The following is a 27864-nucleotide window of genomic DNA, read 5'->3' as shown; positions in this document are numbered from 1 at the left end:
CGGGAGAGGCCTTATTGCCCCCTTTCCTCCCTTACTACTTCCTGTGATGACATGATGCCAGGAGCTTCTGCAGCCATCTTGTGGCCATGAGGAGCAAGTTATGCGAGTGCAGAGATGCCACCTCCCAAAGCCCTGAAATCACAGGGCCACCTGTCCCACCCTGGAACTTCTGACCTCCAGACTCCTTTTTATGAGAAATCACAATGTTTGTGTTGCTTAAGATACTAGGGGTCAGATATTCTGATACTTGTAACCCAAACACTTTCAAAATTACGAATGTAACATGCAGGGAGTTCCCCACCTTATGGACGTCAGGCTTTTTATTTGCAAACAACAGAAACTGCCTCTGGGTAATTTAAATAGCAAAAGTGTGCACTGGAAGCCTGTTCGGTTGCTCACAGAAGTGGCAGGAGGGCTGAAAAACCAGGCTCAGAAAACAGTAGGAATCAAGCGGGGTGGGGGAGGCAGCCAGAGCGATCAGCTGAAATCATGCCGGGGAACTGGCTGGTGAGGACACTTCCTCCATTGCCACAGAATCTAGATGCTTCAGTGGGCACTGTCGTTTGCCCTTGACACTCAGCCCTACTGGCCCCTAAAAACCAGATGCTCCTGTCTCGATGCTATTTCTTCGTACCACTTGTTCTGCAGTGCAGACATCCTGTTGGCCTAGCCCATGTCCCGTGTCAATATGCCCTAGCTGCCTGGGGAGTGGGGAAAAGAGTACATCAGTGTATTAGCTGCTACTGCTGGGTAACAAACAACCCCAAGTCTCAATGGCATGCAAAAATGAATGTTTATTTTTTGCGTGTCCGTAACTTGGCTGAAAGGTGCTTGTTCTCGGCTGCCATCGGCTGGGCATTCTCTGCTTCTGGGTGCAAGGCTGTGGACTATCCAGGAGCACAGACCCACCTGTCTCACATCCTCGACCAGCAGCTAGCTAATATGTGTTCTACAGTGGTACCAGAGGACGAGTGGAATCATGGGAGCCTTCTAAGGTCCGGATTTGGAAGTCATACACTGTCTCTTCTGCCCATATGCCTTTGGCCAGAGCAACTGACATGGCCAAGTCCAAAATCAGCACTGGGGAAATAGCCTCAGACTTCAGAAGGAAGACCTATGAAGTAGTGCTGCAAAGGGCAGGACACAGAGACCGAGGGGGAGCAGATCAACTGGTTTGATCAGTCATACTTTTGGCTTGGAGGCTTCTGGTGTCAGTGTGGGAAGGTCTTCTTGGCATATGGGGAGTCCCCAAGACTTGGATGGGGACTCAGATGCTGGGCCACCAAAAAGAAAAGCCTGGTCTACTGCTCCTGCAGCCAATCTCCCCCCTGGTGGCCAGCCCTCTTTTTTTTTTTGGCAGGTAGGTTGGGGCTGTAAGTGTTCTGGGCTTTAGGACTGCAAGGAGGGGGTCTGTGCAGGGAGTTTGGTTGGAGCCTGTCCAAGTCTCAAGGCACGGTGGTGTCATTGGAAGGCCTACCCCGGGCATCCCCTCAGCAGGGGCTTTGCCAGGGAGGAACTGCAATTCCTGCCCCCTCGGCTCCAGCTCCTTCCTTCACTCTTTGGCAGCCCACCCTGTCCCCCCTTTCGCCTACACTCAGCCCGCGATGGGGGCTGGGTCTTCATCTAACCTCTTCCTACTCAGGGATAAAGGGTGAGTTCCATGTCTGGCATTTCCGGCTGCCTTCAGGTTCTCTCTTTTTGCTTCATAATCAAACCTGGCTCTTGCTTTGCCTTTCAAAACTTTGATGAGGGCCTGGTTTGGAAGTCAAAGACGGGCCTGGGATCGTTTTTCTCTTTGCCTTCCCGCTCCGATGGCCCGAATTCACCTCTACCCGATGTGGGTACCCCGGATTGACTGAGAGTCCATATAAGGCAGTGCAGAAAAGCAAGGCATGAAAACTAACATCTCGAGGTAGGGTTTTCTTTCCTAACAGTTATTGAATGCTTGCGAGGAAGCAGGCGCTGGGCTAAGTGCTTTACACGCATTATCTATTTAATCTTCCCAAGAGCCTGCAGTAAAGAGTAGCACCATCCACATTTAACACAGGACAGCCTGGCTCAGAGTCACCTTTCTGTTGTCACACAGCTGGAGAATTCCTAAGGGTTGACCACACAGGAATGCTCAGGAGTTTAGGTGTTTTTTGTTTGTTTGTTTTTTAAGTTTATTTACTTATTTTGAGAGAGAGAGAGCACCAAGAGGAGGAGAAGCATAGAGAGGGAGAGCCTCCCAAGCAGGCTCCACGTTGTCAGTACAGAGCCCAATGTCGGGCTCGAACTCATGAACCATGAGATCATGCCCTGAGCTGAAATCAAAAGTCGGACACTTTACCAACTGAGCCACCCAGGTGCCCCTAGGTTTTTTGTTTTTTTTTTAAGTTTCATTTATTTAAGTAATCTGTATACCCAGTGTGAGGCTCAAACTCACGACCCCGAGGCCAGAAGTCCTGTGGTCCTCCAACTGAGCCAGCCAGGTGCCCCCGGAGTTTCAGTTTTAACTTAGCTTGTATTTAGAAGCGTTATGTTGAGGAGTGCTATGGTCTGGATGCCGAGGAAGGGCATTCTAGGCAGGGAGGCAAATCCCTGAGCAAAGCCCTGAGGCAGAACGCAGCAAGGGGGGAGTGGGGATGTGAGGAAGGGAACAGTGGGACAGGACGCTGGGGAAGCTGGCTGGGAACAAACGGAGCTAAGGAGAGCTCTGAAGCAGAGGAGAGAAAACTCTATCCTGCAGCCAGCAGGAAGCGGCTTAAATTGACTCACTTCTTACCTCACACTTGGATGTGCTTTGTAACTAAAGTGAAACTATCCAACAATTGGACACTCCCAGCCCCTTGAGGTCAGGACTGGCTGGAGAAGGACCCAGGGCTGGGTGACCCTAGAGCGAGGAACACAGCTCTCCTTAGAGGTGAGGATGAGCTTTCAGGAGGGGAGTATTTGAGGTGGGTTTTGAGGGATGAATAGGAGTTTCCCAGGCAGAGAATGATTCATTTAACAGACCCTTCCTAATTCTCCCTCTGTGCCTAGTTCTGTGTTAGCTCTGAGACCCAGGAAAACAGAATGAACAGGCAAGTATAAAATGAGGCTTAGGGCTCCTGGGTGGCTCAGTTGGCTAAGCATCTGGCTCTTGATTTCGGCTCAGGTTAATATATCCTGCATATATATATATATACCCTGCAACAGGCTCGATGCTTATGGTGCAAAGCATGCTTGGGATTCTCTCTCTCTTTCTCTCTGCCCCTCCTGCACACTCTCTCTCTCAAAATAAATAAATAAACTTAAAAAGAATAAAAAGGCTTAAAAGTGCTCCGGCCCTTCAAGGGACAGAAAATAAGCCTTAAGACTAAAGAATTGCTGTGTTTGTGTCCTTTCTGCATCACACAGGGAACCTGAGCCCAGGAATGTTCGGGGTGGGTGACTATCCTTTCAGCTTCTGATCTCAGTCGGTCCTGTGGGGAGCAGATAGGACCCTAGAAACAGGTGTCTTCAGAGAGTGGGATGCTCCTGGGTCATGGGACGCACACAGCCGCATATTTCAGATGGGCCCTCAGGGAGGGTCTCAGAGGAGAGCCCTGAAAGATGGGAAGGTGCCAGCTGTGACGGGGCCACAACAATGAAAAAGCAGCCAGCAGAGGCAACAGCACACGGGAAGATCCGGAGGTGGTGCAGCAAGGAGGCTAGAGAGTGACTGCAGTGAGAAGCCAGGGAGGGGGAAGGGACACGGGGGCCTCCTGAGTCACCAGGACGAGGGTGGAGGTTTTTGTAAGTGTGATGGGGAGCATGAGACCCACCCTGATTTCCAGAGACCCTGGGCTGCTCTGAGAAGCCCACCCAGACCACACGAGTGTTAGCAGCTTTTTTTTTTTTTTTTTTTTTTTTTTTTTTTGATGAGAGAGAAAGCAAAAACGGCAGGGCTGGGTTCCACCCTGGTCACCAGACACCTCAGCCTTGCCTTTCTCGGGGCTGGGGGTCAATGGAGCTGGGGGAGGGCTCGGGTCACTGTCCGGCCATTGCGCAATAAGCAGGCTCACAGCTTCCTCTGACTCATCACCAGGGTTTAGGACAGATTGAGTTACTGCCTGTCTGTGGGGTGAATGGGGGTGAGGAGGGTGAGCACTGGCTCTTCACCTCTGCTCTGCGGGTATGGCCCGGTTTGGTGACCTGATAACCCCTGCTACCAACCAAATCTTTTTTATTTTTTTATTTTGTCTGCCCAGAAACTGCCTTGGTGCAGACATATATGTAAGTGATCAGGGTAACCAGCAATTTTTGACCACTTATTACAAGCCTGGCACCTGACATGTATTAACATCATTTAAACCTTACAAAACCCTGAGGTTGAGGCCTGGCTCTGGCACTCAACTTGCTACAGACAACTGCCATCCTGCTCTGTCTCTGTTTCCTCTCCAATCTTTTTGGATGGTGGCTGGAACTGGAATGCCCAGTTCTGTACCTGATTCCCAGAGGCTGTGGTCTCAGTCAGCACCAGAGACAGAAAACGGACTTCGAATTGACTTCAGCAAAAAAGGAAAATAAATTATTGGCTCACGTAAATGATAATGCAGGGGTTTTTGGCTTCAGGCATGGCCAGATCCAGGAGCTCAGCGTCTCTACCTTTGGCTCTGTTTTTCTCTGTCTTGGGTCACCTGTCTTCAAGTGTGACCTCTGGCACTGCAAATTTGTGTTAGCTTTCAAACCAGCCATCCAAGCAAAAAGGATGCTTTTCTTTCTCGTGGTTCAAGCAAAATTTCCAGAACTGCATCTCATTGGGTAAACAGGATCACATGCCTGCCCTGAACCAATTGTGAGAGCAAAGCAATGGGCTCTGTCGATTGGCAGACTTCCGACTTGGGATGGGGTATTTGTGGGGAAAGGGGGGAGTGAAGCCTACCCCATCCACACATCATGGACTGAATATTACAGAGTGCTCCACGAAAGGCAGTTGGTTGTTGGTACCCAAAAGGGGAGGGCAGATGCTTGTTAGGGAAACAGGTTAGAAGTCCACAAAAGTGCTCAAAACCATATGCACAAAAAAGGATAAAATAAAGTAGTGGCAGTGCCCAGGAAACTCCAAAGTAAAAGCTATGTAGAGGGGCGCCTGGTGGCTCAGTTAAGTGTCTGATTCTTGGTTTCAGCTCAGGTCATGATCTCATGGTTTGTGGGTTCAAGCCCCATGTTGGCTCTGTGCTGACAGTGTGGAGCCTGCTTGGGATTCTCTCTCCCTCTCTGCCCCTCCCTGGCTCGATGTCTCTCTCTCTCTCTCAAAACAAAGAAACTTTAAAAAACCTATGTTTTATATATACTTAATACGGACAGTTCCGTAAACTGTTGTAATGTATAAATAAAAGCATGTTCATAAAGTACTCATGTCCCCCTGTGATCACCACCAGCATCCCCTCCAGTCATCCCTTGCCCTAGTAAAAAGTGCTTTTTGTTCAATTAGAAGTGTCCCACATTCTTCCAGCTGCCCCTCTTGGCTCCCGCCCTGTCCATGCTTGGAAACCTCTGAAGCCTTCCGAATATAAACCTTTTGATATTGGTGGTTGTGGTCCCTCTGCTTGGGAAGGGACAGTTAGATGTTAGAAGCTCTCATTTCCTTGGGTCACCCTCCTGCCAAGTAGGAAGATCTTGCTACCCTTTTCACTGCTGGGTCTGGTCTGGGTGGGATTTCTGGACCTTTCCTTTAGCACTCCATGGCAATGCTGCATTCCTTCAGTAAGACTAGACTGGAGAAATTTGCAGAGAGAGGCTGAAGCCCTGTAGTTCTGGTTCGTTGGGCTTGAGGATACAGAGAGTAGAAACTGGTCAAATGTAAGGTGAAAAGGAAAGCAAGGTGTTAAAGACGATGCCTGGGATTTGGGGCTGGGGGCTCCTCTCAAGGGTTAGGACTCAGCCCAAATGCCCCCCCCTTCTCTGACAGTGGTGGCGGTAGGAATCTCCCTCACTAACATCAATATCCTGCCAGTCCACCACTAGTTTTATTTTCCACATCACAATTATCTCCATCAGAAACGTTCTTGGGTCATTTGTTGGTTATTTCTGTTCCCCTCCCTAACTGCGCACCCCTTAGGTCAGGGACTACGTCTGCTTGCTCCCGCCTTTTCCCCAGGGTGCCTGGCACATACAGGCGCTCAATAAATACTCGTTGAATGAATGAATGAATGAATGATGAATGAGCAACTCCTTCAACTGGTCTCAAAGCTGAACTAGTCCGAGCCCGGCTAGCCTCGGGATGCTACCTGTCCTTGAGGGTTGCTGGCCCCATCCTTGTAAATTGGGAGGGTTTGGGTCCGGCGGTCTCCTTCTTGGGGTCTCCAGCGCCTCAGCCGGTCCGCGAACCATGCATGTCCAATAGCCAGGCGGCCGCTGTCCAGCGGGCCAGGAGTCTCCTCATTACGCATGTGCCCAAATCCTACTCTTCCCCCCGCCTCCTCTGTTGGACACGACCGTGCCGGGGAGGGGGGGGGGGTGCGTGCGCATGCGCTTTCGCCCCCGCGCCGCGCGCTACTCTCATGCGCCTGCGCCGCACTCACGACCGCCAAGGAGCCTGCGCATTGCCCGCCGCCCGCGGGCCCGGCCGGCGCTTGCGCGGTGGCACTGGCGAGTGTGGGGGGGTGAGGAGGTGGAGGTGGAGGAGGAGGAGGAGGAGGTGGCGGCGAGAAGATGGCGACTTCGAACAATCCGCGGAAATTCAGCGAGAAGATCGCGCTGCACAACCAGAAGCAGGCAGAGGAGACGGCGGCCTTCGAGGAGGTCATGAAGGACCTGAGCCTGACGCGGGCCGCGCGGGTAAGGGGGCTGCCCGCGCCGACCCTTCGGGGCCGGGAAGGGAGGGAGGGGGCGCGTGTCCGGCGTGTGCACGGGGCGGGGGGCGCGCGCCGCGGGGGCGGGGCGCGCGCCGCGGGGCGGGGCTTGGCACAGCCGGAGGGTACAGGTGTCCCCACGCCCCGGGCATCGTGGGCGGGACAGGTGCCCCCCACATCACCGGTACCTGGAAGGGTACAGGTGCCCCCACATCATTGCTACCTGGAGGTTGGGATAGGTGTCACTACATCATTATTATCTGGAGAGGACAGGAGTCTCCACATCGTTAGTACCTAGAGAGAATAAGTGCTACCGCATCATGGTTACCTGAGAAGGGACAGGTGTCCCCACATCCTTGCTACCTGAGGGGGACAGGTGCCTCCATATCACTGCTACCTAGGGGAGACCGGATGACACTGAGGTGTATGAACTGGGCGCTGCTCGCAAGCATCATTGTTACCTGGGGAGGGGGATGCATGCTCCTACGTCGTTGGTACCTGGCGTGGGACGAGTGCCCCCACATCATTGCGACCTGAGAGGAACAGCGGCCCCCACATCATTGCTATCTGAAGGGACAGGTGTCTCTACATCTTTGTCACCTGTGCCTTCACTCCTTGAGTGTTGGAAGAAGGATGGGTATTCCCTTTTGCAGACTTGAGGTGGGATAGGTGTCTCTCTCTTCTGGATTACCTGAGGGAAAGTTTTGGTGTCCTTCCCTGTGGGGAGCTGAGGGTGGTCAGGAAGGCAGATTGTGCTCCATTCTAGAGCTTGGAGTGAAGACAGCTACCCCTTCCCCATGTAGCCCATATGGTGGGGACCAGGTTGTGTTCCTCCCACTGAGACAAGGGACAGCTGGCCATGGATGGCTCCCGGCCTGCCAGGACCGGGGTGGAGGACAGTTCTTCTCCAGGTTGATGGGTGTGTATGGCACGCAGGGGCAGACCAGAGGACCCGCCAACCTCACCTGGGAAGCCACTGTGAGCCCTGAGCAGGGTTGGTGCTGGAGGCCTTTCTTTTCTCCTGGGCCCGGTTCCCTGGCCATATGACTGCGCCGAGGTACCAGGCTCCTTGGGGCTCAGTGTCCTCTTTGGTCGAGTGTGCCTAGCAAGTCCTTATGGTTCAAGGAAGAGAGCACGCTTTGCACAGGTGGCAGTAAGCCTCTGCTGTTTCCTGCAGAGTGGTGGGACCCTCCCCTCTGTCCTGCACCCTGGGGCCTTGGGGTGGGTTTGGATGGGAGCTGCAGACCCCCGTATAGCTGGTGTCTGAATTTGGCCTCTGACCTGTCTCAGGCAGACATACCTGGGTGACATGAGCCTCAGTCTCTGATCTTCAGGTGCAATTTTCGGGTCGTATTATTTGCTAATTAGTTGCTTGTTTCTCTGTGAGGTCATGACTGTGTAGGCTAGAGTGTGTGTCTCTATTTCCATGTATATGTTCCGCACGTATTGATGGGGTGCTCACCGTGGACCAGGTGCTGCCTGTTCCTGCTCCAGCAGCTCGTGTTTTTGCTTAGGATGCAGAGGAAGAGATGGTTGGTGAACGAACGAATGAATGAAAGAAAGTAAGAAAGTAGGAAAGAAAGAAAAAGAAAAAAAGCTTGCATCTTGAGTGTCCCCATAAGTCAGGGCTCTCCAGGGCAGGAGTGCCTATATCATGGTGTCTCTAGCATGTAGCGTGTGTTAGCATGCAGTAGGTGTCAGTTGTATGTAGTGTGACACGAAGAAGGGGGTCACAGCAGGCTCATGGCTGTCTTCACGACCGGAGGTCTGGGTCCTGCATTGGAGTTGGAAATGTATTGTTGTTGTTAAAAAGGTTTCTTTAAAATAACAGCTTTATTGATTCGTGTACTGTATAAGTCACTTGTTGGAAGCGTAAAAAAATCCGTGTTTTTTAAAAGTGTATTTACAGAGATGTGCAGCCATCACCAGTGTCTAATTCCAGAATGTTTTCACCACCCTCGAAAGAAATCCCGTCCCCATGAGCGGTCACTCCCCCTTCCTCCCTCCCCCAGCCATTGGCCACCACCAAGCTGCTTTCTGTCTCTATGGATCGACCTGTTCCGGACGTTTCCTATACACGGGATCACACAACATGTGGCCTTTTGCGTCTGGCTTCTTTCACTCAGCATAATCATTTTGTGCACATTGTAGTATATCATCAAGAAAAATTTCATTGCTTTTAATGGTTGAGTAATACTCCACTGAATGGATGGGCCACGTTTGTGTATCTATCATCTATTGATGGATTTAGAAAAGATTGTGAAGATATGTAGATAGCAGTTCTCTCGGTTCTGGGAACCATTTCTGTCTGCCTCCTCCCTCTCTGTTGTCTTCCTTCACGTTGGGAGTTGGGTGCGCACACTGGGTGGAGGTGAGCTTATGCTGGATTTTGTGACACAGGGCAGTGTTCTGTGCTGGGGGTGATTCTGTCCCTCAGGGACATTAGGCAACGTCTTGAGACATTTGGGTTGTCTCGTCTGGGGGTGGGGGTGCTACTGGCATCTAGTGGGTAGAGAACAGGGATGGTGTTCAGCACCTCACAATCCGTGGATGGCCCCCACCACAGAGAGTGATCCAGCCCCAGACTGCTGAAGCTAAAAATCCTTCAGCTTGGAGGAAACGTTGAGTGAGCAGGGGTGCCACCTTTGGACCTGGACAGATAGGGTTCAGAGCTCTGCACCCACCCGTATGGCTGTGCCGTCTTGGACCAGCCGATGGCTTTTCCCACAGCTGGGGCCAGGACGAGCAAGCTCTTTCCAGCCGCGTTTGGCCATGTGATAAGTGGCATGTCTGCATTGCCTGGTGCAGGCAAAGTGAACACACCTGACTCAGGCTCCCCCTCTGCCCTCCTGTGGCGGCGGCCTTCCACATGGCCTTGCCCTGTTATAGATGCCGAAGTTTCGCCTGTGCTTGGGAACATGTGGGACGTGGCTGGTTTGGTACCTGCTCCTTCCTGTGAATTCTTTAAGAAGACATACCCCCTCTTGGAATGAGCAGGGCTACTTAGGTTCCCATGTGTCAGCCTACAGTCCTTGGTGATGGCAGGCATGGGAGTACCCTGTGAAAGCAGGCATTCAGCCTTTTTGAATAAATCCGTGCTGTCACCTCACCCAGGGACAGGGACCCCAAAAACGAGAATTGGTTTTGGGATGGGGTGTGATGTCAGGGAGACCACTCTCAAATTGCAGGGTAGAGGGGTGGGTGCATGGGTATTCCATTCTTGTCCTCAGACTTGGGGCAGCCCAAGGTGCAGGGAGGGCTGTGGTGCTCTGCTGTGTGACTTTGGGCAGGTCTCAACCTCTCTGTGCCTCAGAATCCTGACCTGTAAATTGCGGCAGCACATTTCAGGGACTGTCCAGGGACTATCTTGGATGCTGGGGAGCCGGCAGCATACGAAGCATGTGAGGGCCATGCTCTTGGGGAGCGAGTGTGGTTTTAGGGGGGAGAGGAGAGAATCCCTACAAATGAACAAAACAGGTGTTCTCAGAGAGAGGCAACAGAGTGATGTGCCAGTACTGGCTAGGGTGGGGGGCTGACACCCTGGTAGTGAGTTGGAGCCCCTCACACTGGGGGAGAGTTCCCCAGGTAGGGGACAGGCAGGTGCAGAGGACCTGAAGTGGGAAGGGCTTGGTGAGGCTGAGAACAGATGAGAAAACTCTGAGGCTGGCATGTAGAGAGAACAAGGGTTGAGATGAGGTTGGAGTGGCTTGGTGAGCCCTGGGTTTCACCGAGGGAGGGGCCCTGGGAAGGTTCATGGTGGTGAATGGCCTGATCCTTTGCTTTAACTGAGATACAGTTTCCAACACATTCAATCTACTCACTTAAAGTGTACCATTTGGGGGGTTTTAGGATGTTCACAGAGTTGTGTGACCATCACCAGTCAACTTGGGAACATTTCCGTCGCTCCAACAGGAAACCCCATGCCCCCTCCCCCAGCCCCTGGCAACCACTAATCTGCTTTCTGTCTCTATGGATTTGTCTGTTCTGGACACTTTATGTAAATGGAATCATACAATGTGTGGCCTTTTGTGTCTGGCTTCTTTCAGTCTGAGCGACATTTTCAAGGTTCACCCACATTGTTGCGAATGTCAGTGCTTCGTTCCTTCTTTAAAAATTGTGGCGAAATACACAGATCATAAAATTTACCACCTTCGCCATTTTTGTATGTGCAGCTCAGTGGCATTAAGTACATTCACGATGTTGGGCATGTGTGTCATTTCCTTTTTAAGGCTGAATAATACTCCATTTTCTGGCTCCGCTACTTTACACATATCCGTTCATCCATCAATGGACGTTTGGGTTGTTCCGCCTTTTGGCCTTTGTGAATATTGCTGCCATGGACATACATGCCCAGGAGCTCATGTGGATGCAGGTGCTTCTCCCTTGAGTGTCGACCAAGGAACGGAGGTCATGTGGTAGGTGCTAGGTCATAGGGTAACTCCCTGGTTCACCATTCGAGGGCTCTTCATGTCTCACAAAGATGACTGTGAGCTGAATGGGCAAGGGCATTGGAGGGGAAGCAGGTAGCTGGTGAGAGGCTGCTGTAGCACCTATGTTGGGGATTGGGGCGAGGTGACTTGAGCCGGGAGGTGTCTGTGGCCGTGACCAGGATCGGTGGCTTGTGGTGATATTTCAGCAGCAGAGCCAGCTAGATGTGCAGGTAAATCTCATAGGGGGAGTGAGGGGAAGGAATGGGGTGTGTCACCTGCCTGCCAGGGACTCAGGACACAGCAGGCTGTGCACGTGATTGATCACTAAGTATCCTAGGGAGCAGCACCTGGGCGAGAAAAAGCCCACACGCAAAGCACCCAGTGGCGGCCTGGCCAGGGCTGCCGGTTATGGCTGCACCAAAGGAGGGTGTTCTCCCGGCCCTACCCGGTTACGGGGGTGGCTCTGCACAGGCTGGAGGAAAACGGGTCCCTGGGCGGCAGGCATAGCGCAGCGGTGGCTCGGGTTAGCTGAGCGCGAAGGCCGCCCCCGGTCCTGGCCCCAGTCCTGGCTCTGGCACCGTTTGCCTCTGTGCCGGCTGCTTCAAGTGTCTGGTGCCATCTGCAGCCTCAACACACGCGCGCGCAGGACTCCCCGAGCTGCTCTGTTTGGGAGGATGGAGTGAGCCATCTCCCGCCCCCAGAAAGCCCCGGCAGCCTCCTGCTCCCCGGCTTGTGAGTGCCACGCCGAGTGTCGGGTTGAACAGGATGCGGGCCTCCAAAACGATTTGCCCTCGTCCTGCCCCCCAGAACCTGTGGCTGTGGCCTTATTTGGAAAAGACGTAGATGAAATCAGGGTAAGGGACTCGAGATGAGGTCATACTGGATTTAGGGCCGTCCTGAATCTGGTAACTGGTCTTCTCATGAGAAGAGAGTGCGTGGACGCATATGGGAGAGGAGGCCGTGCGATGATGGATGCAGAGCCTGGAGTGCTGCGCCCGAGGACGCCTGGGGCCCCAGGAGCTGGAAGAGACCAGGAAAGACCCTCCCCTCGAGCCTCTGGAAGGAACGTGGCCCTTTGACACCTGGGTTTCAGACGTGTGATCTCCAGAACTGTGAGGGAATAAAGTCCTATTGTCTTAACACTCTGCAGTTTGTGGTCCTTTGTGATGGCGGCCCCAGGTCACTCTCTCCTTGGGCTCAGGCGGAGTCTGGGCGCCTTGTTGAAACCACCTTGAGACAGTGGGCCTGCGGGCTGTCTGCAGATGCACATATCTGTCCTTCGCTGGCCACTTACATAGGCTGTGTGGCCTTTACCACTGAGGCCTAGAGTGCACCCTTCATTTCTTCCTTGGCAGGAACTGAAAAGCCTCACTTGGTTGCCGGCCCCGGGCCAGTGGTGACTAAGCCAGAGGGATAACACCAGGAGCAAGGCCCGGGGGCGCCATGAGGCTCTGGAGGGGGGGGGGGCTGTACCCTAAGGCAGTGGGAGACTTTGCCCCCTGCACTCTTGGTTCCTGATCCCTGCCTGGCACCATGTGGCCTTTACTCAATCCCTGATCCTTGATGCTCAGCCCCCCTCACAGAGGAGGTGTTGTCTTCCCAATCGTGCAGATGGGGAAACTGAGGCCCAGAGTGACGTCCTAGCGGGGAAGAGGTAGAGTTGGTGCTCAGCCCTGAGACAGTCACACAGAACGTGTCCAAAACAAGGAATTGAAACCACAGACTAGAACCTTCTGTTGCTTGCTGGAGCATGCTTGGTCCCTCTTGGGTCTTGGTTTCTCTGAGAGGTGATTGTTTCTGCAGCTAAGTCCGTGCGCCTCCTGCAGCTTGGCCCCGGGAATTCTTATTTCCTGCCATTAACTATCGCTGTCACAGAGGTGGTAGCTCTGGCGTGCATTGCATGCCCCTTTGTGTGTGACCCATGGTTCTTTTCCCTATGAAAGCCACTTCTACAGCCTGCAAGGGATAAGCTTCTAAGTTGTCATTTGGAAGGAGGGTGCCCCAGCCTTGTTTCTGGCCTTTCCATGCACGTTTTCCACAGGTGACTGTTGAGTGTCCCCCACTATCCTGAGGTCTTGAGCATAGGATCCCTCCCAGAGCTCATGCCCGGTCCCGGACACCCCTGTGGTTCCATGCACACTACAGGTCCAGGAAGCCTTCCTAGATTCCCCAGAACAGCCAGACCCCACCACTGCTCACCGTCATCGCCTGGCACCCCCTGCTGAATCCATATAAAGGGCAGTTCCGCTCCTGAGCACGTGCCTGCACAGGGAGATCGGCTCGCGCAAACACTTACTGGGCAAGAGGAGGGTGAGAGGGAGCCTCTGAGGGACAGGATGAGAACTGAGGGCTTAGTCCCGAACATGCCTTCTCACTTCCTTGACTGTGACTCATGGTTAGAAATCTGTGTTTTGTGGCATCCCAGCACCCCGCAGCAAACGTAAAATCGAAACAACCTTTTCCAAGGATCCAGCCCTCCCTTTGTTGGTCCTGTCAACCCCTGGGGAAAGTTGATATAATCAGTTTCCTCTGTTTAACGTAGAACACTAGTGAGGACCCACCAAAATGATTTCTTAACCCTCCAATCCAGGGATCGGTAAGCTGTGCTTGTTTTTGTAGATAAAGTTTTATTAGAACATGACCATGCCCATTTGTTTATGGCTTATCTATGGCAGAGTTGAGTCATTTTGACAGAGACCACCTGGTCTGCAGAGGTGAAAATATTTACCGTCTGGCACTTTGTAGAAGGAGTTTGCGGCCCCAGACCATGGGTCTTGCCCGCAGTTTGAGACCTGCTAACTTAGAGCAACAGGGAAGGTTGGGAAGATGGTGGGTGGTTACTCTCTCACTTTAGGGGGCCTCTGAACCACCTGTGAGATGAAGGATGCAAGCTCCTGGACTCCCCCCGGATCCTGCTTCTGCAGACCCAGGGTGGGAGCCTGAATTCTGAGTGGGGACCTGAACACCTTGTTATGCAGGCCTCGCCGGGAGGCCTGTGCACTGCGGTCACCAGGGCTGTGCCGAGCAGAGGCAGAGGGTCAGCCTTGGTCAGGGATATGAACCAGCCATCTGGCCGTAGGTTGGTGGCACGGTGGTATTTGTTGGTCCATAGAGCCAAGGAACGTGTTCCACTGTCACTGTTCCTAAAGCTGGCCAGGGGTACAGTGCAAGGTGACTCCTGTCCTTGCAGTGGGCCTTCTGGTCCTGGTTGGAATTAATTAGATTTCTTTCGGTCAGAGCTGGGCCATTGCAGGTATTGTGGAAGACTAAGTGTCAGCCCTTTTCTGCTGCTTTCTGTGCTGGGGGCTTTCTGGTTTTAGCTCAGGGGTCAGGATTCAGAGTCCTTGGTGCTAGGGAATTTTTTTTTTTTTTTAAATGAGACCCTCTGGAAAATGCCATGCTGATGTCAGGGGTGGGAATGTGGCCTGGAAGCATCAAAGATGCGTGGTACCCGGTGCTCACCCCGTCCAGTTCTGCCTCCAGGGACATTTGGCAGCATCTGGAGACATTTTTGGTTGTCGGGACTAGGAGTGGGAGGATGCTATGGTATTGGCATCTGGTGGGTGGAGTGGGGATGCTGCTCAACACCCTGCAGCCCCCCCCACCTGTGGTGCCCCCAACAGCCCCCTCACCTGCAGTACCCCTGACAGCCTCCCTCCCCCCGCCGTGGTACCCCCAACAGCCCCACCCCAGAGTACGAGCCGGCCCCAGGTGTCTGCGCTGCTGAGGCTGAGCAGCCCTGCTGTTGCAGCCCTTGATGTGCCAGGATTGTCCACGCACAGAAGGGCCGGGTGGAGGCCCCCGTTCCATGAGATACGAGCATCAAGCCTGGCGACAGGTCACAGCACCCCTGGGCAGCCGATGGTATCCTGTCTGGTTTATAGAGGGGGAGACCGAGGCTTGGAGAATGTCACAGAGCATTAGAGACAGATGGGTTGGGGTTTGACCCGAATTGGACTAACCCAATCCCCTGTACATTTTCTCTCTTCTCAGGCTGCTCTGGGGGTGCAGCCAGCTGGTTAGGGTGGAGCAGAGCCTTCCGGGCTCCTGGAACCCTGTGCTCTGGGAGCATAGACTTTCATGGGCAGAGCAGCGGCAAGGGGCAGAGCAGCGGCAAGGGAGGTGGGGCAGGTCATAGAGGGCCCTGGGCCAGACCCTGCATGTGGGCCATGGGGAGCCATGGAAGGTTCCAGCAGGATGGCAGCATGAGTGACATGCGGATGCAGGGAGTGGCAGGAGCCAGACTTGCTAGAGCCCACGTGTATATGGCCAGTGGGTTGTTGCAGTACCCGCGAGAAAGAGCTGCCGCTTTTCCTGCTGCAGATATGAGAAACTGGTGGGAGAGGTGATGTGGCTCAGTGTGTGGAGGGGCTAGGTTTGAACCCATGTCTGATTCTCTAGGGCTCATGCTTTTCTTAACGTAAGCATGGAGGGACCCTTTTGTATGCTGGACTTCGGTTCACCCCCATCTGTTGAGGACCATGGAGGTTGTCCTTGGTTTTTTGCAAATCAGAGATTCATCACGTTAGTCCCCACACATGCACGCACCAGGCGTGGCCTCACCTGTGTGTCCTTGTGCTCTGCAGCAGGGAGGGGGCGTACAGCAGGTTGGGGTGGGCCATGGTGAGGACAAAGGAAGGGCTGATTTGGGACATTTAGGGGGTAATAGTGACAGGAAGGAGGTCAGAGGAAGGAGGGCAAGGTGGGGGCTCACCGATGGGCGAACCAGAGAACCAGGGGTGGGGTTGGGAGAGTCCTACTTTGCCTTGGAGCTTGTGGGGTGGAATGGCCCCCTATTTCTGGCTGGGGTGTCTCTGACCCCCTCTCCTTCCTCCTGCTGCCACATCCAGCCCAATGCCATCGGTGGGTGCCCGGCCCTGGCTGGGTGTGGCCGTGGTGCTGCCAGTCGGATGGGGGTCCAGGTGCACAAACAAGGAAGCCACTGCCTGCCTCACGGGCCAAGGACATAGAGAGTCAATATTTATTATTTGCCAGATGGAAACAAAGTACAGAAAGTGTAGGGGGATTCTGTAGCACCTGGTGCCAAGCCCAGGGCCACAGCTGCTGGGCTTCTGCTCCCTTCCTCCTGGGTGAGCTTAGGCCCTGGTGAGTTTCCTCTGTGCTCTGCTTCTTCTCTGTGAAGCAGGGGTCATGGTGTTCTCTGGTGGCACTGTGGTCAGATTTAGGTTTGTGCATGTAGTGTGTCCGGAATGGGGCAGTGCATGGATGCTTGCCACATGGTTGCTGCTGCTGAGATTGTGGAGGTGTGTGCACAGCGTGGTGTGCGCTCACAGGGCACTCTTAAGATAGCAGGGGTGCAGGCAGCAGGTTCGCAGTGGGCACACTGTGTGTACTCAGTTGGTGCGCAGGTGGGCACACTGCGTGTGCTCAGCGGGCACCTAGCAGCAGGCATGTAGCGGACTCTCAGTGGGCACACCGCAGACACTCAGCAGGCACTTGGCACGCATACAATAAGTACTTATGCAGCTGTTCAGCAGGCACACAGTGTGTATTCAGCAAGCATTCAGCAGGAATTCAGCAGGCACATAGTGGGCATTCAGCAGGTGCTAAGCAGACACTGGACTGTGAGCTCCTTGAGGGCAGGCCTGTCTCCAGTTCATTCTGGAATTGCCCGGGTGCAAGTGTCCTTTAAAAGGGCCAATTTCCTACCACAGAGTCAGGCTTCCCCCCCTTAAGTAATAAGAATGTGGTGTGTGTTCCGGTTACTACTCTGGGACTACGGAACGTGGTGCCGAGGGGCCGTGGAGCCAGGTGGGTAACATGGCGGTCTTTCTGGAACTTTAATCTGCCTGAACAACTTCAGGGAGAAGGTTTGAGTATTATGCATGGTGTATTATGGGATGGACTGCAGACTCATATGGGCTTGGGGCCAGTGGGCCTTGGGCAGCACGATGCCCTGGGAGACAGCGTTAAGAAGTGTCAAGGTTGCCCAGTGAGGTCTGTGTGCAGTGGCCACAATTTGGACTGGAAGGCCCCTTTCTCCAGTCAGTATGTATTGAGCACCTACCTGGTGCTGTGTCCTGGGGATGCCTTGCTGAACAAGCCACAGGAAACAGTGGCCAGCTGGTCCCCAGCCCTGAGGTCATGCCTCTAGAGTGAAATGGGGTGGAGACCCCTTGGGGGAGGCGGTGTTTGAACTGAGCCCAAGGGATGAGGATGAGCCCTGGGAATGTAGAGCATGAAGCTTTGTCGCAGAGGGAAGTCCTGACGTGATCGAGCTCAGGGAATGCTATCTGGGGGCCCTGGTCAGGGTCTGGTACTGGGGTGCTTTGGGAAGGCTTCAAGCAGGGCTGTGATGTGAGATGTAGGTTTAGCAAAGATTCCTTTGACTGCCGTATGGGAAGTTTTAGGGACCTAAGAGGGACTGGGGCAGGGTCTCCCCCCCCCCCCCCCCGCAGAAGTCATGGGCGCTAGATTCATTACAGACCAGGACTTGCTGACTGGGCAGATGTTCTTTCATCCAAGAATCGGGAATCTGATTTCCCAGGCAGATGATGGGGTGGGGGGTTATATTAAACAGCCTTGACTTTGTGCTCTGTTGGCCCCTGTACTGAGGAAAGGCGGTTTTGCAGCAGAGACCTGGAGTCCTGATTTCATATGTAAGTTCCTCTTTCTCTGCAGTCCCAGCTTGACACCCCACTGGTCATGGGGGCTTCACCCCAAAGCTGGGTTGTGGCATTCTGTCCAGAGAGGTGAGTTTCTACCTGGAAGGACAGACTTCCTGAGTCCTCTGTTAAGTGGACCAGCACGCATTCCCAGATACAGCCTAAGAAGCTCCACGGTCTCTCCCTCATTGCTTACGGCTCCCTGTCCAGGGGTGGAGTCCCTTGAGAACCTTTGCAGTCTGCCTTCCCTGCCTGCTGGGCTCGCAGGGAAGCTCTCTGCCACACCTTCTTTTCCTTAAAAATAGAAATCATTTATGTTTCAAAACTGATGAAAATTGAAAACAGAAAATCTAAAGCACTTCCTGTTTCTTCCATGCATCTGACAGTTCACCTGGGCGCAGAGGATGGGTGGGTGCATGCCAGCTGGTCATTTGCCTGGAAATCTCTGGGAGGAAGTGTCGGCCCATCCAGGCAGAGTGCCTGGGGCTAGCTCTGCAGGGCCAGCCTGTCGTCCTCGGTGGGGGTGGGGGGGGTGGAGGACTGGGGACATGGGGCGGCAGAGCATGTCCCACAAAGAGGGTCACTGTGTCCACGCCCAGCCTGGCTAAAAAGCCTTTCTCGGTAAGTTCAGTGTTTCTCGAGTAGTTGAAGAGACCAGCTCCTGCTGCCCTCTTCTGTGGGTCCTTTTGCACCTGTGAGCACTGTGCTTTCTCCATCCCTTCTGTCCTCCCAGGCAGGCGGGCTTTGATAGCTGTAATTAGGACGGGAGCGGCTCATTAAATCATCACAGAATCAATGCGCAGCCCCGGGAGTGATTTGTAGGCCCAGCAGCCTCAGTCTTTGCCTGCAGGTGGCAAGGAGATGCTAATTCCCTTAAGGCTGGCTCAGCACTTGCAGAGGGAGGAGCCCTGAGGGTCCATAGCAGGGCCCTGCTGGAGGCCACTTGTGCCCACGCAGGCGACTGGCCGAGTGGCTCTTTCAGACTCAAGCCTTGCCTCTGCTGGCTTCCCTCCAATGACTCCACTTCTTGGGGTCTCAGTTTCCCATCTGTGGGGTTAGGACATCCCCACCCAAAGTGCTTAGCTCCGTGCCTAGCTGGCGTCAGGGCGCCCCATGGGGCAGCTGTGAGGGCAGGTCTCACCCTTTGCACCCGTGTGCCGTGGTTTGGCATGTGACAGTTACCAACACACGGCTTATGAATCGTCTGTTCAGATTCATTTTGGGGGGCAGTGGGCGTATTCATTTCTCTTCACTTTTTCTTTTGAGTTTTGGGTTTAGTGAGAAGCACAGACTGTTTCGGTACCTCCTCACCACCTTGAACGTCTCACGTGCCCAGATGGAGTGGGCAAACCAGGATGGCAGTGTGAGTGTTAGCATGGTTCTGTTCACTAGACTCCGGACTGCCTTTAGATTTCCCCAGATGTCCCCCAGTGACCTTTCTCTGGCCCAGGATCCTGTCCAGGCTCCTGTGTCACATTTGGTCGGCGTGTGTCCTTGGTCCCTGATCCAGGACCACTGCTTAGGGTTTCTTTGTTGCCCATGACCTTTAACCCCTTGATGAGAACTGCTCTTTTTGTTGCTCAGGGTGTTTTTCTGATGTTTTCTTGCAGTTGAGCTGAGGTGGTGTGTTTTGGGCAGGAATCCCATAGTGCCAATTTTCTTTTTATAGTTTTCCTTTTTTTTAATTTATGGTAAAATATACATAAAATTTATCATCTTAATCACTTTCACTTTATTTTAATTAAAAAAATTAATGTTTATTTATATTAGAGAGAAGGACAGACAGCGCGCAAGCAGGGGAGGGGCAGAGAGAAGAGACAGAATCTGAAGCAGGCTCCAGGCTCCGAGCTGTCAGCAGAGGCTCAAACTCACAAGTGGTGAGATCATGACCTGAGCCAATGTCAGATGCTTAACTGACTGAGCCACCCAGGGGCCCCTTATTTTAATTTTTTAAGTCTATTTATTTTGAGAGAATTCCAAGCAGGCTCCACACTGTCAGTGCAGAGCCTGACGTGGGGCTTGAACTCAAGAACCGTGAGATCATGACCTGAGCCAAAATCAAGAGTGGACGCTTAACCAACTGAGCCACCCAGGGGCCCACTGATCTTAATCATTTTTAGATGTGTGGTTCAGGGGCATAATGCACATTCACCTTGTGGTGCTACCATCCGCACTGTCCATCTCCAGAACTTTTTTCATCTTGCAAAACTGAAACTCTCTCCCCATTAAACACTAATTCCTCATCCTCTCTTCCCCTGCTCCTGGCTCCTACTGTTTTCCTTTCCTGTCTATCTGAATCTCACCACTCATATAAATGGACTCATAGTGTTTGTCTTTTTGTGACGGGCTTAATTCATTCAGCATAATGTCCTCAGTGTTAGAGTACACATCTGTGTCATAGCGTGTGTCAGAATTTCCTTTCTTACGTTGAATAATATTTTGCTATATGTATATGTCACATTTTGTTTAATCACTTATCTTTTAGTCAGCACTTGGGTTTCTTCCACCTTTTGGCCGCTGTGAATAATGCTGCTGTGAACATGGGTGTACAAATCCCTGCTTCCATTCTGGGGTCTGTGTACCCAGAAGCGGGATTGCTGGATCATATGACAATTCTCTGTTTAATTTTTTTGAGGAACTGCCCTGTTTTCCACAGTGGTTGCACCATTTTACATTTTCGCCAGCAAGGTACAAGGGTTCCAGTTTTTCCACATCCTTACCAACGCTTATTGTTTTATAGTGTTTTTTATTATATCATTGTGGGTGTGAGGTGGTATCTCATTGTGTTTTGATTTGTGTTTCCCTAATGATTAGCGACATTGAGCATCTTTATGTGCAGGTGGCCATTTGTAGATCTTTGGATAAATGTCTATTGAAGTCTTTTGCCCATTTTTGATTTGTTTTTTGTTGTTGAGTTTTAGGAGTTCTGTAGATGTTCTGGATATTAATCCCTTATCCGATTTATGATTTGCAAATGTTCTCTTGCGGTGCATGAGAACGGGGCCTTCTCGCTGTGTCGATTGTGTCCTTTGTTACACAAATGTTTTTAATTTTGATAAAGTCCAATTTATGTATTTTTCCTTTTGTGGAGTATGCTTTTGGTGTTACAGCCAGGAAGTCATTGCCAAATCTAATGTTATTAAGCCTTTCCTCTGTTTTTTTCCTGAGTTTTATAGTTTTAGCTTTCAGCCTTTGATCCATGTTGATTTTTATATATGGAATAAGGTGTTGGTCCAACTTCGTTCATCGCCTATGGAGATACAGTTTTCCCAGCACCTCGTGTTGAAAAGACTGTCCTTTCTCTTTTGAATGGTCTTGGCTCCCTTGTCAAAAATCATTTGACCATGTATGTGAGAGTTTATTTCGTGCCTTTCTGTGCCTTTGGTTTCTGTGTCTGTCTTTATGCCAGTACCACACTGTCTTTATCACTGTAGCTTTGTAGTAAGTTTAGAAATCAGGGAGTGTGAGTCTGCCAACTTTCTTTCTTTCTTTTTTTTTTTTAAAGGTTGTCTTGGCTATTCAGGGTCCTTTGAGATCCATATGAATTTTATGGTAGATTTTTCTATTTCTGCAAAAATCATTGTTGGGATTTTGATAAGGGTTGCATCGGCTCTAGATTGCTTTGGGCAGTATTGCCACCTTCACAGCATGAAGTCCTGCTGTCCTCCTCCCAGCTATGTGACCCTAGGAACGCCTCTGCCTGGGTCTGTCAGCTTCCCCGTCATGACTCCTCAGACGCACTTGTGGAGGAGGTCATCTGTGTCAGTGCGCGAATCGTTCTTAGGACTGCACGTGCACGCAGTTGGCGCTCTGTTGGAGGAAGTCATGTCTGCTGACTGCCCTGAGGAGCTTACCAACTTAGAGGAGAGAAGAGGCTACAGGAGGTGGGGCCAGGCTGGGAGGGCTGCCTGGAAGAGGAGAGCTCTGCGGTGGGACAGGAGGGAGGTAGGGAGGGGAAGGGTGTTTGGGAAGAGCAGGAATGACATGCATGGAGGCACGGAAGCTTAGAGGGGGGTTGTCTGGGGCATGACTGTTCTATTAGGTGAATCTGGGTAATGGGCGAGTGGCAAGAGAGGAGAGAGAAGGGTGGGAGTCAGATCTGGAAGGGCCCCAAGAGCCAAGCTGGAGAGCTTGGACATGATCCAGAAACTAGCTGATGGGGTTGGGAAGGGCAGACCCAAGATTAGCTTTGAGTCTTAGGAAGAGCTTGAGAAGAGATCTGTCAGGGGGAGCAGGGGACCAGGTATGGGAGGCACAGGGTCCTGAGGGGCTCAGGAGCTGAGAGGTGCCTCTGCCAGGCCAGTGAGGGTGGGAAGCCCGAGAGGGGCACAGGCTGCGATACAGGAAGACCATGGTGCCATCGGCCAGGGCCAGGAGGAGCAGGAGTGTGGAGGGGAGGATTTGGGAGGACTCGAGTCCGCGGGGGCTGCTGGGATAGAGGAGGTTCTTCTGAGCATGGGAGGGCGTTCTGAGGGCAGGGCCTGGTGGCGCTTGGGAGCTGCTGGCTGACTTGGCATTTAGGGCCTCCCCAGAAGGGGTGACACATGAGGGGCTGAGGCCTGAGTCCTTGCAGAATCATGTTCGAAACAGCTAGGAGGGGATCATAAGGCAGAAGCTGGAGGAGGAGCAGCAGGGTGAGGGGAGGAGGGGTGTCCTTTGTGAGGGCAGCCATGGGTGCCGGGCTGGAGAGGCTCTTCTGGTCAACAAACGTCTGACCAGTACCTGCCCTGAGCTTGCTTGGTGCTTGGAGGTGCAGATGTGGCAGCCACGTCTGGAGCAGGAGGTGCCAGGCGGGGCATGGGGCAGCCATGCTGAGCACCGCGGTACCCTGACTGAGGTTTGCCCAGGGGGTAGGAGAAGGTGCACCTGGCAGAGGAGGGCACAGCAGCTGCAGAGGCTGGGCGTGGGGGGCATGTGCGTGAGAAGGCAGAGCCCAAACGGGCAGGATCCTGGGAGTGTCCTGGCTTGGCCTCTCGTTCCTGCAGGCATGATGGACTTCGTCCGAGTGTGGCGGTGGCAAGTCTGCAGCCGGTGGGCACAGCCACTGGTTCGGGGAACAGGTAGGGTGACAGGAACTGAGAACAGCTGCAGCACTTTTCATAATAGTAGCCACATGGTCTGCGTTGAGGCTGGATATGAAGGAGGGAGACATCAGGAGGAAGGATGTCTAGCACCTGCATGGGGTGTGAGAGAGAGTCAAAGTGTCCTGGGCAGGGGCTGTGTTCAGAGAGGCTGTGGACACCTTCCTCAGAGCCTTTGGGAAGCTCTGGGTACCTCCAGGGGTGTGACCTGGGGGCGCTCAGGCCCTGGGACAGGTGTTCCCAGGTTCTGTCTGCCCCGGGCAGTCCTCCTTGTACCTAGACAGCAACTAATTGTCCAGATGTCTCAATGGGCCCCATCCTGGGAGGCGGTGGGGTCAGGAGTCCCATCCCCATCGGGTGTGTGCCCCATCTGCCAGGGATGGGCCGCCTACTCCCAAGTTGCCTACCTCACCGGGCCCCACAGTCCGGCTCCTCCCAGCACAGAAGACTGTGCAGGGGAAGGTGGTCAGGTCACTTTGGCTTAAATCTTTGCAGTGGCTTCTCATCATACTTAGCGAGGTCTCACGAGGCTCTGAGCCTTCCTCCCCCAACTTCCTTGCTTACTGGTGGGAGGCCTGGCCCCCTTGTCCTCTCCATGCTGGTCCCCCTCCCCATCATGCTCATTCTGACCCCAGGGCCTTTGCACTCGCTGGGCCTCCTGCCTGGAGTCCTCTTCCCAGCTCCAGTGTCCCCTCCCTGGCCACCTGCCTGCTCCCCCCGCCCCTTCCCCCCCATTTCCTGCTTGTTTTCGGCACAGGCCCTCTCACTCGGAAATTCTCAGCCTTCTTCCTTTTCCACTGGTCTCTCTGTCTGGAGTGCACCAGGACCTGTTTGTGCTTTGAGCTTGGAGGAAGCTCGTGAGCCTGCAGAGCTTGTCCCCAGCCAGCATGGGCCTGCTGGCTTTCCCTGCCAGCCTCCTTTCTAGCCCCCTTGGGTGAGGGGCTCCCTCTGTCTCCAGCTGCCTGCCCAGGTCTCCCTGGCTGGCCCCAGGCAATGTCCTGTGGACCCTCCCTGGAGGGGACTGGCCCTGCTGGCTGGGCGAGACATGCAGGATTTTCAGGGACTGCTGGAGGGCAAAGACAGGAGCCAGTGAGCAGCCTGGGCTCCTGGGCTGTGTTGAGCTATTCCCTTAGGTGGGTGCTTTGGTCAGGGGTGTAGTGTGCGCTGCCCTCCAGGAGCGTCTGGCTCTTGAGCAAGCCTATGGCTAGGTCTGGCTGCTGACCCCTCCGTCTTCACCTCTGTCCCCTCCTCAGGGCTTCGCAGGCCTCTTGGCATCCACTCAGGGCTGGACTGCTAAGGGTTAAATGCTAAACAGGCAACAGTGGATTTCTTTGGGGTTTTGGCTCAGGGTGAGACCTGCATTCCGGGCCTTGCTTGGCCCACATGCAGCATCCTAGCTCCGCACCTTCCCATCCCAGTTGGCCTGCTTCTTAGGGTGGGGTGGGGGCTTCCTCCCTCCAGGCCTTGGGTCAGGCCACGCAGCTGCCGAGCTGGAGTGAGGGCAGCGGGGATGAGCTAGGCTTGGAGGCCCTGGGTCTGCAGCCAGCTGGGTGACCTCGGGCCTTGCCGACCCTCTTGGAGCCCGGGGTTGGGTGTGGGGTGTGAGGGGACCCGTGGTGCCTTTATGCCTGGCCCTGCACTGGCTGATAACAGTTCGCCAGCCAGGAATCCAGGCCCTACGTTGTTGGCATTTCTGGTGTTTCAGGAGAAGCCAGCAATTCTGATGTTTAAGTTAATTTCAAAAAAAATTTAAAAGTTGGCTACCAGTTCACATTCTTTCAAATGCTTCTCAGACCTCAGGAAGGCCGCAGCTGCGGCCACCATGCTCCTGCCTGCCAGGTTGCAGGCTCTGATGTGGGCCAGTGGGCCCTGAGGCTGCCTGGGCTGCATGGACAGCGGGCCGTGCCGCTCCTGGGACGGGTGCCGCGTGGATCCACCCATTCCCAGGCTGCATGGAGAGGGGTGTGTGGTGGCCAAGAGGCTGCGTGGCCCAGGGTCTCTTGCAGGCCATGCTCTTCTGGGTACACACGTGGGGCCATAGTGGCTTCCCAGTTAGGTGATACTGCTCTCAGGGCGGGGCACTGTCCTCGGTGACAGTCCCCTACCTGTGCTGTTGTCCCAAAGGCACAGGCTTGGGATGAGACACTCTGGGCCCTGCCCACCATTCACCTTCACGCTGGCATGCGTGTTGCCCTGGGCCAGGACGCTGAGAATGCTTTTCATTTCTTTTCATTTTTCATTTTCATTCCATTTCATATATTTAAAAACAATTTTTAATGTTTTTTTTATTTCTGAGAGAGAGAGAGAGAGACAGCATTAGCAGGGAGGGTCAGAGAGAGAGGGAGACACAGAATCTGAAACAGGCTCCAGGCTCTGAGCTGTCAGCACAGAGCCCGACACGGGGCTCGAACCCATGAACTGTGAGATCATGACCTGAGCCGAAGTCGGATGCTTAACCAACTGAGCCACCCAGGCGCCTCCTTTATATTTTTTTTTGTTGTGGTAAAATTCACATAACATAAAATGCACCATTTTTTAGTGACCCAATGTAGAGGCATCGGGGACATTCACAGTGTCGTACAACTGCCACCCCTGTGTGGTCCCATCACCCCAGAAGGAAACTCGGTCCCTGTTAGCAGTCACATCCCTCCCCCCCGGCCCCTGGAAACCACTTGCTGTCTCTGTGGATTTGTGTGTTCTGGACATTTCATGTACATGGGATTGAACAGCACGCGGCCTTTTGTGTCTGGCTTCTTTCAGGGTGATGTTTTTGAGGTTTGTCCACCTCGTAGCCTGTGTCAGGGCTTCATTACTTTTCTTTATGGCCGAGTAATATTCCACCGCGTGGCCGCACTGCGTCTTGTTTATCCACTTACCCGAGGATGGACGCTTGGGTTGTTTCCACTATTTGACGATTGTGACGAGTGCTGCTGTGAACATGCAGTTTTTGTTTGGACACCTGCGTTCTTTGGGTCTGGACCTAGGAGTGGACGTGCTGGCTCATGCAGCAACTCTGTTTCACTTTTGAGGACCCACCAGAGCATCTTCCAAGAACAGACTGGTTTTGCCAACCGCATCTTCCATGTTCTTGGTTGCACCCCTGCTTGGGAGCCAGGGCTCTGTGCCCACTGTGGGTCTCCCCTCTGCCCCCACTCACTCCGAATTTTATTGGTTGCATCATTACTTTACACTGTTGAGGTTTGTGCCATTTGCTCATAGCCCTGTAACTGTAAAGCTCGCTGTTGGTTAGTCTTAGCTCAGTGGCCAAGGAATTGGTGAAGGCTAGGATTTCTGCCCTGGTGCATCTGGAATATTCCATTCGTGTGCTAAGAAGCGAAGGTCCAGGGATGTCACACAGTATGCCCAGGACAGAGCCCCAGGGCATGGACTGGAGTGGGGAACCCCTTTGTGTGCCCAGGGGTTGCTCTTGGATGCCACTGAGTCCCCAGCCTAGCTGTGCCCTCTTCCCACACGGTCCATCCCGTACCCACACAGTCCATTCCTTGTCCTAGCGGGAGGGCCTGTGAGTGTGGAAACCCACCCCGAAAAGAGCAGCCACATGCCTCCTGTGGGCAGCCTGTGCTGGCCTTCTCCTCTTGCACTGGGGCCCACCCAGAGGCCTCGGAGTGGAAGTGCTCTCCGGGGCCCACACAACTCCCCCATGGCTTCCACCCTGTGCCACGATGCTAGGCAAGCCATTCACGCAGGCAGACCATCTGAAGCAAGCGGTCACGGGTGCCCCAGAAATCATATTGGTTCCATTTCTAGGACGATGGTGTAGTGTACATGCAGACATTAGGGAGCACCCTCAGTAGAGTGTGGGCAGCCTCACAATAAGGACCTGGTAATTTGTTTGCAGCAAAACTGACGCTCTGAGAACAGACAGAGGCAGCCTCCCATCCACCGATCAGATGTATCACTGCTGGGGGCTTGTGCCACGCTCACCAGAAGGGTTTCTGCAGAGTTTTCAGCTTTGCAGGATGGCGTGATTGGGGCATCGTTCCCACCTCTGAGAGGTGGTACCACCCCAGGGGCCTCCACGCCCCCTCCCTCCCCAACCACATCTTGCTGCCTGCTGCCTGCACCCTCCTTACCTGCCTTTTGAGGGCAGGGCCCCTCCTGTTCCCCCTGGGCTTTGGTGCACACAGGCCGAGGCAGGCTTATGGAGGGTCCCCTGGGAGTGTTCAGGGATAGTTCAGGCACTGTGTTTATTAGTTTCCTGGGGCTGCAGTAGCAAATGACCACAAAGCCGGTGGTTTAAAACAACAGGAATTTATTATCTCATATCCTGGAGGCCAGCAGTCTGAAAGTAAGGTGGCACCAGGGCTGGTCGGTTCATTCTGGGAGCTCCAGGGGAGGAGGCTTGTTGCGTCTTCCAGCTTCTGGTGGCTCTGGGTGTCCTCAGCTTATAGCCACCTCACTCCAGTCTCCGCCTTCCTCTTTGTCCTATCGTCTTTTTTTTTTTTCCCTTAGTTGATCTATTTAATTTTGAGAGAGAGAGAGAGAGAGAGAATGAGCAAGAGAGGGGCAGAGAGAGGGAGAGTGAATTCCAAGCAGGCTCCGTGCCATCAGCACAGAGCCCTATGTGAGGCTCAATCTCACAAACTGTGAGATCGTGACCTGAGTTGAAATCAAGAGCTGGATGCTTAACCAACTAAGCCACCCAGGTGCCCCATGTCTGTCCTGGCTTCTTATAAGGACACACATCATTGGGTTAGTGCCCACTCCACTCCATTATGGCTTTGTCATAACTTGATTGTATCTGCAAATAACCCAGTTTTCAAAGTTACATTCCAGGTACAGTGGTTAGGACTTAGACATCTCATTTTGGGGGGACATAATTCAACCCGCAACAGAAAGATATGTGCATGAAGCAACACCTCAGTGAGGGCTCTGACCACAGAGCAGGGGATACCGCTTCCCCCTCGAT

General features: G+C 53.4%; 1 protein-coding gene across 8 annotated transcripts in view; it reads left to right on the top strand.

The window, feature by feature from the left end:
* Positions 1-6642: 6642 nt before the first annotated feature.
* CRTC1 (CREB regulated transcription coactivator 1) overlaps positions 6643-27864 on the top strand; it is a 77505-nt gene continuing 56283 nt past the window's right edge. For all 8 annotated transcript variants that reach the window (XM_039228113.1, XM_039228114.1, XM_039228108.1 and 5 more), the window contains exon 1: positions 6643-6783. In XM_039228113.1, the coding sequence (XP_039084044.1) occupies positions 6658-6783 (126 nt within the window). In that variant the 5' untranslated portion in view covers positions 6643-6657. The remainder of the gene's footprint in view (positions 6784-27864) is intronic.

The sequence above is a fragment of the Hyaena hyaena genome, unplaced genomic scaffold (genome assembly GCF_003009895.1).
Source record: "Hyaena hyaena isolate Hyena2069 unplaced genomic scaffold, ASM300989v1 scaffold_30, whole genome shotgun sequence".
NCBI lineage: Eukaryota > Metazoa > Chordata > Mammalia > Carnivora > Hyaenidae > Hyaena > Hyaena hyaena.
Note: the sequence above shows the minus strand (reverse complement) of the source record. Positions and strands in the feature narration are given on the sequence as shown.